Genomic DNA, 15689 nt, shown 5'->3' on the forward strand with positions numbered 1-15689 from the left:
GAATTGCCCCCTTCCATTGTGGCAATAACAGCCTCCACTCTTCTGGGAAGACTTTCTACAAGATTTTGGAGTTTGTCTGGGAATTTGTGCTCATTCTGTTAAAAGAGCATTTGTGAGGTCAGGCACTGATGTTGGACGAGAAGGTCTGACTTGCAATTAACGCTCCAATTCATCCCAAAGGTGTTCAATGGGGTTGAGGTTAGGACTTTGTACAACCCAAGTTCCTCCACACCAGACTCATCAAACCATATCTTTATGGACCTCACTTTGTGCACAGGTCAAGCTGGAACATGAAGGAACATTCCCCAAATGTTCTTTATAATTATTTTTTTATTACGTTATAAAAAAATTATTATTTTTTTTTTTTAAGTTTAATGCCGTAGCATTAAAATTAACCTTCACTGGAACTAAGGGACCGAGCTCAAACCCTGAAAAACAGCCCCAGCCCCATTATCCCTCATCCAAAACATTTACTGATGGCACTATGCATTCCAGTAGGTAGCGTTCTCCTGGCATATGCAAAACCAAGATTCGTCCATCGGGCTGCCACATAGTGAAGCATGATTCATCACTCCAGAGGTCATGTTTCTACTGCTCCATACTCCAGTATCACACCACTCCAGCTGAGACCTGCTATTGCAGGTGAAATAGCAGTATTGGCTTTAGATCCTTTCATATGCATACTTGATTAAATCTATAAAAATTGACCATGCCAATTGCTGTTTTGAGAAGGTACTCGGAGAAGGCAAAGGTAAATGTCACATGGTTTCTTGCATAACTGTACAGGGTAGCAGTTTGTGTGCCTACAAACATGTTGAGGGGGGAAAAAACTCAAATATGTCAAGTCTTTCTGCATCTCATCAATTTGTTTGGTTTGCAAAAGATAAAAAGAAAAAGAAAAATGCACCTAAAGCCCACTGGATGGCGTTAAAGGAACTCTTCAAGAAAATCTGCACAGCAGACAATCCCTTCTCAAGAATTTACTGATAAGACATTTGGCTTGAAGTGTTTGAGGCATTTGGCAGAGATAAGTATAAACATGTTTGGGTGGAATAAATGTATGATTTAATCACTATTTACCAGAATCAGATTTTTCCAGTAACTTATCTTAATAAGCATGTGAAAGCACAACATCATGGAAAAGGATTTAAAAAAAAACAAAAAAAAAAAACAAACAAACAAAAAAAAAACCTCCTTTGCTGTTTCTCCTATTGTACACACACATTTGAGATTTTTCCCTATTCACAAAATAGAACCAGCAAAGTGTTATAGATTAAAAGCAGAGAAGTTTGTTATTCCTCTGGGAGTAACAAACTTAACAAGTAACAAGGGAGTTCAGAGTTGAGTAGCATCCCTTCTTCAGTATATTTACTTTATAAATATACTTTACTTTACAAATGACTAACATTTATTTACAGTATCTCACAAAAGTGAGTACACCCCTCACATTTTTGTACATATTTGATAATATCTTTTAATGTGACAACACTGTAGAAATGACACTTTGCTACAATGTAAAGTAGTGAGTGTACAGCTTGTGTAACAGTGTAAATTTGCTGTCCCCTAAAAATAACTCAACACACAACCATTAATGTCTAAACTGATGGCAACATAAGTGAGTACACCCCTAAGTCAAAATGTCCAAATTAGGCCCAATTAGCCATTTTCCCTCCCCGGTGTCATGTGACTTGTTAGTGTTACAAGGTCTCAGGTGTGAATGGGGAGCAGGTGTGTTAAATTCGGTGTCATCACTCTCACACTCCCTCATACTGGTCACTGGAAGTTCAACATGGCACCTCATGGCAAAGAACTCTCTGAGGATCTGATAACAAGTATTGTTGCTCTACATAAAGATGGCCTAGGCTATAAGAAGACTGCCAAGACCCTGACACTGAGCTGCAGCACGGTGGCCAAGACCATACAGCGGTTTAACAGGACAAGTTCCACTCAGAACAGGCCTCGCTATGGTCGACCAAAGAAGTTGAGTGCACATGCTCAGCGTCATATCCAGAGGTTGTCTTTGGGAAATAGACGTATGAGTGCTGCCAGCATTGCTGCAGAGGTTGAAGGGGTGGGGGGTCAGCCGGACAGTGCTCAGACCATACGCCACACACTGCATCAAATTGGTCTGCATGGCTGTTGTCCCTGAAGGAAGACTCTTCTAAAGATGATGCACAAGAAAGACCGCAAACAGTTTGCTGAATACAAGCAGACTAAGGACCTGGATTACTGGAACCATGTCCTGTGGTCTGATGAGACCAAGATAAACTTATTTGGTTCAGATGGCAGTATTCTAGCATGATAACGACCCCAAACACACCTCCAAGACGACCACTGCCTTGCTAAAGAAGTTGAGGGTGAAGGTGATGGACTGGCCAAGCATGTCTACAGACCTAAATCCTATTGAGCATCTGTGGGGCATCCTCAAATGGAAGGTGTTGGAGATCAAGGTCTCTAACATCCACCAACTCTGTGATGTCGTCATGGAGGAGTGGAAGAGGGCTCCAGTGGCAACCTGTGATCCTCTGGTGAACTCCATACCCAAGAGGTTTAAGGCAGTGCTGGAAAATAATGGTGGCCACACCAAATATTGACAGTTTGGGCCCAACTTGGACATTTTGACTTAGGGGTGTACTCACTTATGTTGCCAGCGGTTTAGACATTAATGGCTGTGTGTTGATTTATTTTGAGGGGACAGCAAATTTACACTGTTATACAAGCTGTACACTCACTACTTTACATTGTAGCAAAGTGTCATTTCTTCAGTGTTGTCACATGAAAAGATATAATCAAATATTTACCAAAATGTGACGGGTATACTCACTTTTGTGAGATACTGTAAGTTAAGTGGGTCCTTAAACATTTGGGGGACTGTAAGACCAATTATGGCAAACAAACATTGGGAAGTAAAAAAATAAATAAATAAATAAATAAATAAATAATATTTTTATATATATAATATTTTTTTATATATATATATATATATATATATATATAGTTTATATATTTTTATATATGTAATTATATATAAATACACACACTATCTATCTATATATCTATATCTATATCTATATCTATCTCTCTCTCTCTCTCTCTCTATATATATATATATATATATATATATATATATATTTGGCTACGCTAAATTGCCCCAGGTGTGTAAAAAATCCAAATGTGTTTTTTGTTGATGGACTAGCATCCGATCCATAGTTACTGGAGATGAATTGATGAATGAAGGAAAAAAATTAATAATATAGACAGATGTGTATATATTCTTATTTTATTGTGTGCAAAATAGTATTGTTCATGAATAAATGCCACATACAAAACTTACACTTATGGGAGTGCTAGTAGTGAAACATTTTAAGACATATGAAGGTTTAAGGTTTTCTTTTTTTTTCCCCTCCAAAGAAAAAATCTGTGATAAATCCCTGCACAGATTGCATAAATATATACGTATCAACCTTAAAATATCTAGTTAAAAAAAACATTTACATTATACATTTAGACTTAAAAAAGACAATTTAACATCACGTCTTATGTTTGTCCTGATGCCCATGACGTGTTTCTGCCAATGCTACAGGGGTTAGCGTATTGCATTGATCTGGTCTCATCTTACCAGACAGCCTACTTATCACAGTCTTTAACATTTCTACCATGGATGTCCAGACATAAAAAAATTTTTAAAAAAAATGCACAGCACTTTAACAGGAAATCACACACTTGGTAAATCTTAATCTTTGTAGTTAGGCATAAACGTATGATAAACAAAAACAAACCAAACAAAAAAACCCCCACAATTTACTCAATTGTTCCCTGATCAGAATTTACAGTAAAATGTGTATAAAATCCACTGCTTGAGATGTTCTTCCACTGAATGTAATCACATTCTTGTATTACCTTCCAGATAATCCTTTCTAATTTCTTTACATTCTACTCCTGCTCACTCTCAAACAACCTTCCTGTTACACTGCACACTTTCAGAAACTTGCCAGCAAGGACCATAAACCACTGAGATGCAGCTCAGAATTATTCACACACAAGCCTTTAGCTTGTCAGTAGTACAGTATTCTCTACAACTTGGATTCAAGATTTCATTTATATTCATATTCATTCCAAAAGTGTTTTATAAATTAACAGGGATGGGAGCACAAACATGTTTGTGGATTACGGATTAACTACCAGCGCTGACTCATGATTTCATTCATACAAAAACACATATTATAAAACATCACTGGCAACACTGCCTGCTTCTTAGTTGATATTCTTAACCGACAATTGCATGCATTATTATACTATTTTATTTTTTCATATATAAAAGAAAGCAGTTTACCAGCAACTGCATAAAAAACGTTTTTTATAAAATGTTAACAATTAGGTTTTCAGTATATAAAAATGCAAAGTGTAAAGTCTGATATAGATATCTATTCCTTCATGTCCTTGGTAGTAGAGTTGCTCATATTACATGACATGTCGGACTGTGGGCTAAGCAGCTTCCTGAAGCCAGCCACCATATGAGCATTAGCAGGCTATTTAAAACATATCAAGTACATTTTGCCCTTTAAAAAAGAGCAGTCATGTAGAGCACTGCATTATTTATACTGAAGCTGTATAGAAAATCCTCAGCAAAGAGAACCTTTAAACAGCTATTAAATAGGCCTTGCTCCATTATGAACATGCACATTCATAGTGAACGTTTGTATTGTATACAACATAAAAGTAGCTTCCTCAAATGTGATACTCACGTTCCAGTTCCTAAAAGATTAAAAAAAGACAAAGAAGAGCTGAAAATGCAGCATCTGTCAGACACGTCCTTCCTTCCTTCTTTCCTCAGGGCACAGCATCATTTTCCGTTTCCTTCAGATGCAAACATTTCCAAAACAGCACTATTGGCTTTGTGGTGCTGTGAAAAAACTTATAGATGAGAGAGGAAATGCAGGCTTCAGAAGCTTCGGGTTCAGACAGGCACTGAGTTTCCATTGAATTCGTCTGCTGGAGCAGTAAGGCTGCGGTTCTGGATTCGGCGGTAGATGAAGTAAAACGCCTGAATCTGCGGGCGACTGTGCAGCTCTGCTTTGATCTTCTGTGGGTGTGTGTCTGGGGCCAGCTGTTGCGTGCTCTCCTCCGTCAGCAGGAACAGGGCATGGTTGTCAGGGTCATGCACCTTGAACTTTTCAGCACATAACTGACACACCTCCTCTGTGGTGGCGTATGGTCGCACCTGCAGAGTTTTAGCTGTACAACCGCTGTCTGGTTCCTGGAGTGCCACTCTTAGGTAATTCTACACACAAAGAGAAAGCGACATTAGTTTTCCAAATAGCAACACAAAACAAGTGATTAGTAATCTATAAACCAAATCATAATAAATAAAAAAACCTTTTTAAACAAGAACATTATAATATTTTATAGGTGGGCGAAATGTCAAAAATATATCACCATACTTGAAGACAACTTTATGATAGACGATACATATCACGATGTCAAGCTAAGTTTTTTTTCCGGGCAAAAAAATTTAACGTATAGACATAAGGGGGTGGGCGATGAAAATAAATAAATAAATGAATAAATATCACAATACGTAATGACATCTGTATGATATAAGATGCAATATGCATCATGATGTGTAGATTCGCTTTCAAACTACTGGCATAGCGGTACTGTTAAATTAAAAACTGAGTTAATTATATAATTTAATGTCTACACAAAGAAATAATTTAATACAGAGACAATGAGGAAAAGTTAAAAGAAATCTGTAAAAAAAATGTTTTAAAAAGGTCACACTTTTAAAGAAAAGATTCAAAACAGTATCAAACTTGACCATTTAATAATCTGCTTTCAGAGTTTTCAACAAAAACATCTTTAAAAATATATTGTGATATGTCATCGCAGAAAAATGTATTGTGGCGTAATTGATCACAAAGTCAATATTACATCATCATATTGCCCAGTCCTACTCCAAGTCATTTACGTCTCACAGAACAGATAGATATCTATTTTAACTATTTCAATCCTCACCAGATCAGTGAGATGTACAATGTAACTGAAATAAAAACACAATCCACTTCATCTTATATGCTGTTCAGTTACTAAACCTGCTCTCTTCTGTTACTGTTTCACTGAACTGGGATGTAATTGTAGCTACCTAACTTTAGCTGTCCCCACCCCCCTGCCTTGAATGCAAGGTCACTTAAGTTTGCAGATGTGTTTTGCTTTGGTGTCATTTCTGTAGAGTATTCTACGGTAAATCATTGAGCAAGATTAGTGATGTGATATTTTTGACGTACTGACCGTTTTGTTGAACATCTCACAATACTTTTTCTGTATCCAAAAGCACTTTTTGCAGTCAGTTAGTGCTCTTCATAATAACAAATCTCTCCCAAACACAAATGATAAAATTCGACCCTGACCTACAATTAGGACATGAGTCATGTGGAGTATGTGGTGAGTGTGTCACCTGAAAGTCGTCCACGGATGGTGTGCTGCGCTGAGCTGTGCGTCTGCGGTGCCACTGGTGGAGTGTGTTATGGGTTTCTGAGCTCAGCACCCGTGCAGCCTGCTCTTCCTGGAAGTTTTTAATGAGAGACATGGCTCCATATGCACTTGTCAAGTAGTATCCACCTACAAAGAAGGAAAAGGATTTTTTTAAAAAGTTAAAATTAGAATGTTCAGCTTAGCTACAATGACTAAATAGTGCTTTTTGGCTGTGGCGTCTTGCTTATGAATCAATAGTGAGTGATGTATTGAGTGTGTGAGGTACCTTCTCCATGTAGCAGAGAGGGATCCAGTAGCTCCATCATGTACTGAATCTCTGTGTCCAGTTCAGGCATGTCACATTGAGCCAACACATATGTCAGCATAGGTAAGAAGTCATCCGCCCCGTACATTCTCCCTAAAATCCCACACCATATTAAAATCATATTAAAACTTCATCGATATAAAAAACATGGTTGTATTCCTATTACACTATTTCTTACCTGAATTGTCTTCCATGATAGTATAAATGAGCTTGCAGACACGGAGCAGTAGTGACACTTTTTTCTCAGGTGAGTACATCTTGCTCATATTGTGGAACTTTTGGCGAATCTTCTCTATGGCCACAGGGTCTGGTGGCATGGCTCCGTCTACACCCATCTCTTGCGGCTGTTTGGTTTTGGCCAATGCCAGGTTCTCCTTCAGCTGCTGCCAGACTCCACTGCTCACCTGGAAGTTGTGTAGAGCCGCCTCTACCACAGGCTTCAGAGGCTTCAGGATGCATTTGTGCATGGCTTTCTCCAGTACCTGATCTGAGAGAGGGATAGAAGAGTTGGTCAGAAATGGTCAGCACACGCACATGATAATTGTAAAAAAAAAAAAATAACCTGCTGCAGTTGTTAAGTAAGAGTATGATTCACAATTTCCCCCACACACGAAAAGAGTAGAATTATTCAGTGGAATCACATATTATATATGATAAATAAATATGCAAAATAATGACAAAGGGTTCCCCCCCACTATATCGATATGACACTAGGAGCTGTATTTAGAAGTGTTGAAAACAGAAATAGTTGTGGCTATAAATATATGGAGACTGAGACCTCCCACAGAGCTAATATTACATTTCCTTTTCAGTAAAAGGGGGAATACATTCACTCAATATTTCCACAGTTTATTCTCCAAAACATTTCACAGAACAATTTAGATGTGCATTAACACAACTCCAGTAGACATTATTTACCTCTCTATGATTGTGCAAAGCTGTTCAAAGCTCATGACTATATTACAGAAGGGAGTAATCATGCACTGGAAGTTAAACCACAAGGCTCTAGTACATAATGTATAACTGCCTACTCAGGTGACCAGGAATGCTGACTGTGAAGTAAAATGTCCTCCAGTTAGCTTAATATTCACTTCTGCACTAGGGAAGTAAATGTTCCTTGGTCAGTTTTCAGGCATGTGATGTTTCTTCTCTCTCTCTCTTTCTCCTTCCCCACTCTGCAGAGAACCAGATGATGTCATGTCTGTGATACCAATAACTTTCAAATATAAACTAGGATAGAACAATGCATTCCTCATTGCTCAATACATTTCATGCATGTTTGCTACAGTATGCACTGTTGGGCAATTAAAACTTTACAACTATAAATATTAAAAACAGGAGCTTTACATAAAAAGGTGCAGTAGTCATTTTTTTATTCCTTACTTCTACAAATAACTTGGAAGATATGTACAACATGAACACAACAACAACAATGGATTAAGATCTGGTAGTGGCCTTAGCAAGTAGCTGAAAAAAACACGTATGGAAAATGGGTCTGGAATGCCTGTATGAGTTTGGATGTGCCTACTGCCAGTCATTTTATAGACATTCTACAGGCGACTGCCACGTAAAACAACCCCTCCCCCTTTATAATAAGCATAATTTAACATTCATTAGAAATGCCCATGGCTGGGAAACATGCATGCATTCAACAACTGTTCCAATTGCAATTATAATCAGATACATATGCTAATTAACAGAGGACACATACAATCTTCCATAACGCCACAGCAGTCATTTTAATACATTTAAATCATTAAGACTCTGACATTTCTAAAATGTATTCATTATTCATATCATGTTAAACAACTTTAGTTGATCGTCTTGTTCCATGAGTTGGCATTAACTCCAATACAGGGAAAATATTATAATAAATGTAAACTGACATTTCCTACATGTAACCTGACATTTTATAGAGTTATTAAAGTGTTTGTGCAACTCTCTGTTGTCTGTGCCTGAGGCATGCACAGTAAATGTACTGTCTGTTAGTTATGAGGGGGAGAGAAACATACAGTTCCATATACCCAGTCTGCCTTGCCCATGCTTTTCGCCTACAAAACATGGTGGGTGTTCATGAAGCCCGAAGCTTTGTGCAGCAAGCATTGTGGCAGCCACTCCATAAGTATTCAATGTGCACCATATATCTGAGGAATCCACAGGAATTAAATCTCTCTTCACCCCACTAAAACAGCCCTTGTGCGTCTCTGCAAAATTTCATCCAGTTGATTTTTAATGTCTACTGGAAATAATCAGTCAAGGTTACCAGACCTGTATTATCAAGGAACTGACAAACCCTGTAACACCACAAGAACAGGTTCTACAATTAGAAATAACGTGTGTCTGCTTACACAAATCCTCATACATAAACGAGGCATGCAGTCAAGTGAATTAAAAACAATTTTTCTGTCTCACAATATGCAGAAGTGTGTAATAGACATTTACTGATGCACGGACAACATTTCAGTTGTCCATACATCAATAAAAATGTCATTTAGAGCCTAATGTTGCTGAATGAGAGCAGCCTTGTTGTGCACAGATAGTAACAGATAGGACAAAGAAGAGAGAGAGCTCATGGGAAAAGAACACAGACTAGGATCAGCAATCAGTCAAGGCCAGCCTGTCTGGGAGGCTGTCTTCTACTGCGTGCAAACTTTCGCCACAACAACGACAGAACAACCCCCACCCCTCCCAACCTATCTCCACAGTCCAAAGCAGAGAAACAAGCCACAGGCTTAGAGAGAAGAGAAGTGAATCCACTGAAGCCTCCCACACAAAATTAAACAGGCCTTCGTAGTGAAATATGGCCACAAGTTGCGTCATTCTCCAACACACTGAGACGCACAAACAGAGTAAAAAAATCCCCTCATTGTTTGCATGAATCTTCAGTTCCTTGACACCTTTCATTTGTTCCAAAAGGATATTTACCCCACCGAATTCAGTTTCTTTTCTTGCTTCTACATTTTGGAAACCCCTCAAAACCTCGTCAGCATACAGGAAACAGGGCTTCCTGAGGCATCTCAAGAGCAAGATACATCTTTTCCTGCTATCAACAAGAAGTGAGTTAAATAAACAGATACGAGCACCATCTCTCTCCCAACTTAAAATAGCCCTTGGACAGGAGACTGTTTAATCTGAGCAGTTAACCCCCTGATATTAATTTTGTATCTGTGAAGCCTAGGTGATGTGACTGCACTTGCATACATGAAAAATCCTTGTTGTACACATGCATTGTATGCAAAAATCGAATGAGAAATAGAAAACAAATGTCCTTTTGTGTCGTCTCACTGCATTCTCGACTTACATCCACCTACCCATTTACTAATAGGGTGAGAGGGGCTGCCTCAAAAGCGCTAGCAGGGATTGGTGGAGAGCACACTGCAGGGGCAGGAGACACTGGCCCACTTGGCTGGAGAGATGTGCACAAAACATCTGGAGTGAAACATTTATTGGAGAGCAGAACCGACTGTTTATGCGCAAAGAGAAACGGAACTGGATTACACAATGTTCCTGTTGAACTCAAAACAAGTTAGAACCGAAGGCAAAATAATCATAAAAAAAAAAAAAGGATTGTACCCCTACCCTTAGCCCACTTCTGTTGCAAAAATATGAATGAGCAGCTTTCAGACCTGGACAACATTACAACAGATAAAGGCTTTTAGATACAAAAGAAAAACTAACAGCTCATGGAAAAGGAAAGTCTGCTTTCACATGAATTTACCTGTTGGCCTGTCGCAACTGTCACCTACACAGCTCATGTACTAAAGCCTAGTATCCAAATATAACACATGCAGTTCTGTTTGGACTTGCATTAGGAGCAATTATGAGAAGATGAGTAATATGAAACCAGTTAGCATAAACATTCCAAACAGTTGATCACATCACAGCAGGTGCATCTGAAAGCACAATAAGTTGGTACTTAGGATTTAAATGTATATAAATCAGTTTCTTTTCTCCATAATAAATAAGTCAGTGTTTCTGTTGCTTCTGCTTTTTTATCTTGATGGTGGATTCCAGTCAGTCGCAGGTATACTGTTCTGTACATTCTGTAGCTATACTGCAGGCAGTGCTTTTTAAAAGTTTCAAGAAAACACATTTTATGAAAGAAAGAAATATTCAGTACGTCACTAACCAAAAGCTCTTCACATTGGTAAAATGTGTACATTTTCTACTAGATATAGTCATGAAAACTACAGACTTTCCTCTTTTTGTCCAACGACGCGTAAAAGTGAAAATGAGAAAACTGCATTTAAAGAGTTCAGTCCAATTCCACCGAAAGACACCTCACCTACCTCTACACTTATAACCTGGAGAAAAATTTTTACTGCCAAATTTTAAAGAATTACACGAATCACCATCCACATCAGCCTCTGTTTCATCGACTGAGGTAAACCTTGTTGCAATTAAAATATTAAACACATCGTCATCTCTTCTGTAACTGATCATTGTCTGTTAACATTAGCAGAAAATAAACACTGATTAATTCAGTGAGATCTGTTCTGTTTAGTAAATTTCTTGTTAGTAATATTTTTATTAGGTATTATTTGTCTACAGCCATCTTTATTGAACGACTAGATCAACTTTGCCCAAACAACTGGATCAAATCAAGATCCTTCCATTGCGTGAGAAGAGCATTCTTGGCTAGCAAAGTTTTAGACTTCTTTAGGTAGACTGACTGCATTTACCAATGCTGTTGTTAAACTAGCTCTGTACCCGAAATCTTTGCAGGCAGAAAGTAGAGCCAAGGTTAAATAGTAGATTAAATGAAGAAAAAAGATCAACGAGAGTCTGTTAAACATATACATGTTTTCTTAACATACTAAGATACTGGCAAAGTCAAAGTATATTGCTGACAGAAAAACACAATTTTGGCCAAGAAAGAAAGAAAGAAAGAAAGAAAGAAAGACAGAAAGAAAGACAGAAAGAATTTTTTTTTTTGGCTGTTTAGCAGAATTCAGCCAGAGTGACATCCAACAAGCTTTCCCAGACCATCAAGCATATGCCAGATGTTTGTTATAGTATCTACTAACTAATTATTTGTTGACTCTTACACTGGCCATTATTTACAAAAGCCTGATTTAACATACCTTATTTAGGTATACAAATACAATAGCATTTCGTTGTAAAATACCTCAGATGGGTGAAATACATTTGAGTGATGGGGAAATACATTTAGTTGGGTGGGGAAAATATTTTACATGTATTTTCAATTGTCAGAATTATTCTGTTTGCTTTGCACTAAAAATGCACTGAATTGCCCTGTTATAAATATGTTGGAATGGATATAAAGTGTCCTTACCAATCTGGTCCTCTGGAATGAGGGACTCAATGGGAGGGTTGAGCTCCGAGCTCTGCAGCAGGTAGGATTTCATTTGAGTCATGAACTGCCGGACGGTCTGCAGCAGCTCAAGGCCTGATTCATGGCAGCTGCAATTCTCGTGCATGAAACTCATGTAGTCCTGCACCAGGCAACCAAAGTATGTGCTTTTGTTCTGGGATTGCTCTACAATCCTTTTCACTGCTCTTTTCTCTGGTGTCATGAGCGAATTAAAGACGCCGCTGACCTTACGCAGATGTCCTTTGAGTGCCCGTGGCAGCACAAACGTGCCAGCGCTGTGCCGCTTCTTGGGCTTGAAGGGTGGCTCTATGCTCAGCTCCTGATCACTCTCCACACCAACGCCATCATCATCCTCCTCCTCCAGGCTGCTGTCAGCTCTGGAGGGGCTGGCTGCTGCGGGCAGTGTGAAGCTGGGAGTGTAGTCCAAAGAGTCAGAGGAGGAGGTGGAGATGCTAATGTCACTAAGTCTCTCTCGGCCTATGGGGCTGCCCTCCTCTGCAGGGCTTCTGCTCTCCAAGGCTGCATTCCTTAATGCCTGCTTGGCCAGGCTTTGAGACACTGCCTGCTCGATGATCTGGTCCTCCAATGCTAGGTGGCAGAGCTGACCCTCTGCATCAGGAATGCTGGAAGCTCTACTTCCATGGCAAGATGGCATGGGAATGGGTGAGCTGAGGCTGAGTGACGAGGGTGAAAGGGTGAGGGAGCTGAACGAGGAACTCAGGCGCCCCAGCAGGCCCGTTTTCTCCTGGGGCATTTTGATCCAGCTAACGCCAGTCTCAGGCATGCTCTTCTGCTTGATTGGGACGGCTGGTCTACTCGGGATGGTGCGGGGTGGGGGTGGTCGAGGTGGAGGGGAGCGGGACAAACTTTCTCCTCTATTTACGCCGTTGTTTCTAGCGTATTCTTTGCTGATGGCACGGCGAAGGATGCTTTGAGGCCTTGTATGGCTTTTGACCTGAGTAGAGGAGCTGCTGCTGTGTGAAAGTGCACAGTTGTCTCCAGATGCTGCTGAGGTCACAATCTCTGTGGAAGCAGGTTCAGAGCGGTGTGTCTGTAGGAAGAGGGGGTTGATGAAGCACAGAGCCCCATTTGACTGACTGCACTCCAACTGGGATGGGGTTCGAGTACGTGGGACAGGTGTCAAATTGTCTCCAAGGGACCTCCTTTGCCCTGCCTGCTTCACTCCCTGCTGGACAGCCGATCCATCAGGCACAGAGCTCTTCTTCTTTTGGCACAGCTTAGAGTCCCAGAATCCTAAAGGAAATAAAGAGAGCCAATAGCCAAATCCACAATGTCATTATGTAAAAAAGTTTTTTTTTTTTTTTAAAGTAAAAAAAAAGGCCAAAAAGATAACAGAATAAATTTCTATAAAGTATGCTCTACTCATAAAGGCAATAAAAAAAGTTGGTTATGCCCAAGTCAGGACATATTTATTTGCTTGATGAAAAAAAATTATTTGAGCAAAATTAATAATAATAATAATAATGATCATAATATTTGAAAAAAACTACTGTCAAACTTAAGTAACAAAACAAATGAATCATGCAATAAATCAAGAACACACATACTCTTCTCACAAACAAACACAACGATCCCACAGTGCAAACAGTAAAAACTGAATCGGAGGACTGGCCAAAGGAAAAGCAGTAATGAAAAGAGAAATGAGTAAAGAAAACATGTTAGTCATAACAGTATCAAGGACTAAAACCCATACTTACATCAATTAACCAAAACTCTTCTTGTCTATGTTTCTTTCAGAGGGAACGATTAAAAATATAGCTCCTAGCTCATAGCTCCAACTCTGTGTGTGGAAACAGGAGTGCGGTTCATACACATACTGAATGGTATGAGTAATGCATACTGGAGAGTTGGTGGGAGGAGCGCAGACGCTGCTGCTCTCTCCTCCCACTTTTTCTCACTCACATGTTCATTCTAAAGGCTGTCCCTTCGGATGCGTTCCACTCACCCTATATCCAAAACAGATTTTTTTCACCTTTGTCCAAATGTAGACATTCTTCTACCAATATAACCAGAGAATGCACACTACTTCCATCTTTACTGATAACCACATTTCAACTCATTGTTATAAAACTAAAGGTCAAAGGTTTGAGATGATCAGTTCCTCAGATGTAAAACACCTGGGTGGTATGTGTGGTTCCATCACACATACATACACACTCAGTCTTTATTTTTCACGGTCTTTATGCACATTACAAAACAGTTATAAAACCAATTATCTTCTAAAACGTTTGCTAGGTTTTCCCTTTTCCTGTCTTTCTTTCTTACTCTGCTCTATTTTTCCTCTCGGCTCCCTAGTTAAAGTAGTGTCCTCAGTTCCCCCTGAAATTTCCCAATCAGCATAGTAAGCCAGGCTGAAACCTGACCGGCACCACCTAGATCCTGAATTTCATCAAATCCTCTAGGTGGGGCCCATTTTGGCAGTGATCCCAGCATGAAAATGTCTGTGTTTGCCTGCAGTAAGCCGTGCTGTACTGGTCTGTATTGTACAGTACTCCATTACACAACACACAGACACAGTTTGTCTTAAGACTGAAAACACTAACTCTGTATTCTGACTAGAATTCTGACTGAATAGAATTCTGACAGATTCTATTTTCTGTATCGAGTGGCAAGAGTCTGCCTCAAGTTTCACATCTCTACAACACAATATGCCTTGTCTTTCCTAATGCTTGTCTTGTTTTTTTTTTTTATCTCTGTAATTTGAGCTCTTTCTTTTATGAAACACATTATTAAACCATCTGAGTTACAGAAACATTCATACCACAGAGTCACTCAAGAAACAACACAGTTCAAACTTGTCTGAACTTTATTCAGGTAAGTAACTGTACTGTCGTCAGCCAGGTGTAAGGTAATACGTCAAGTGAAGTGTACTATTACACTGAATTTTGTATAACACAGTCTTTTTCTAGCTAACTGAACTGTGTGATAGCTAAGAGGCACAAAGTACAAACTTCTCTTAGACAAGTTCCAGCAAGTGACGTCATCAGAATGTGTCACCCACACGAGAAGCATGTTCAGAAGTATGCATACAGAAAGTTGAGCTAAATGGCCTGGCTTATGTACTTGGAAAAACAAACAAACTAGAATACAGTAAATGCAGCCATATAAAACCTTACTCTGAAAAATATCTATATAATCTAAATTGATCTATAAAATCTATTATCACACAAAAAACAAACAAACAAACAAAAAAAAAAGAGTGAGCTGATGAGTGATACGATGCTTAGTCAAATTAAAAAGAAACAAAACAAACTGGAAAAAAACCCGTACTGAATAAGCTTAAAGTAAAATAAAGAGAACATAGGTTAGCAGGGGAAAAGCAGAATTAAATGAGTGTATTGAAACACTGCCAATAAGAACACACTCAAGAGCACAATTCATAAGTTAACTGAATTACCTCAAAGCAATAGAGCTCTCAACCAGCACCCATCCTCAACCAGTCACAGATGGCTCACTGTATTTATGACCCCAAGCCTGATTCAGCCCCCTCAGACAAACACTTCTGAGCTTTATCAGCTGAGATTATATGTAACTTAA

The 15689-nt window shown here is 39.1% G+C and overlaps 1 protein-coding gene across 1 annotated transcript in view; it reads right to left on the reverse strand.

Moving 5' to 3' along the window:
- Nucleotides 1–3264: 3264 nt before the first annotated feature.
- rin2a (Ras and Rab interactor 2a) overlaps nucleotides 3265–15689 on the reverse strand; it is a 35416-nt gene continuing 22991 nt past the window's right edge. Inside the window, exons 8-12 of the mRNA XM_017464438.3 lie at nucleotides 12093–13385; nucleotides 6975–7283; nucleotides 6758–6889; nucleotides 6455–6618; nucleotides 3265–5281 (exon numbers count right to left, since the gene is read on the reverse strand). Coding sequence (XP_017319927.2) covers nucleotides 4958–5281; nucleotides 6455–6618; nucleotides 6758–6889; nucleotides 6975–7283; nucleotides 12093–13385 — 2222 coding nt within the window. The 3' untranslated portion in view covers nucleotides 3265–4957. The remainder of the gene's footprint in view (nucleotides 5282–6454; nucleotides 6619–6757; nucleotides 6890–6974; nucleotides 7284–12092; nucleotides 13386–15689) is intronic.

This window comes from Ictalurus punctatus, chromosome 3, assembly GCF_001660625.3.
Source record: "Ictalurus punctatus breed USDA103 chromosome 3, Coco_2.0, whole genome shotgun sequence".
Lineage (NCBI taxonomy): Eukaryota > Metazoa > Chordata > Actinopteri > Siluriformes > Ictaluridae > Ictalurus > Ictalurus punctatus.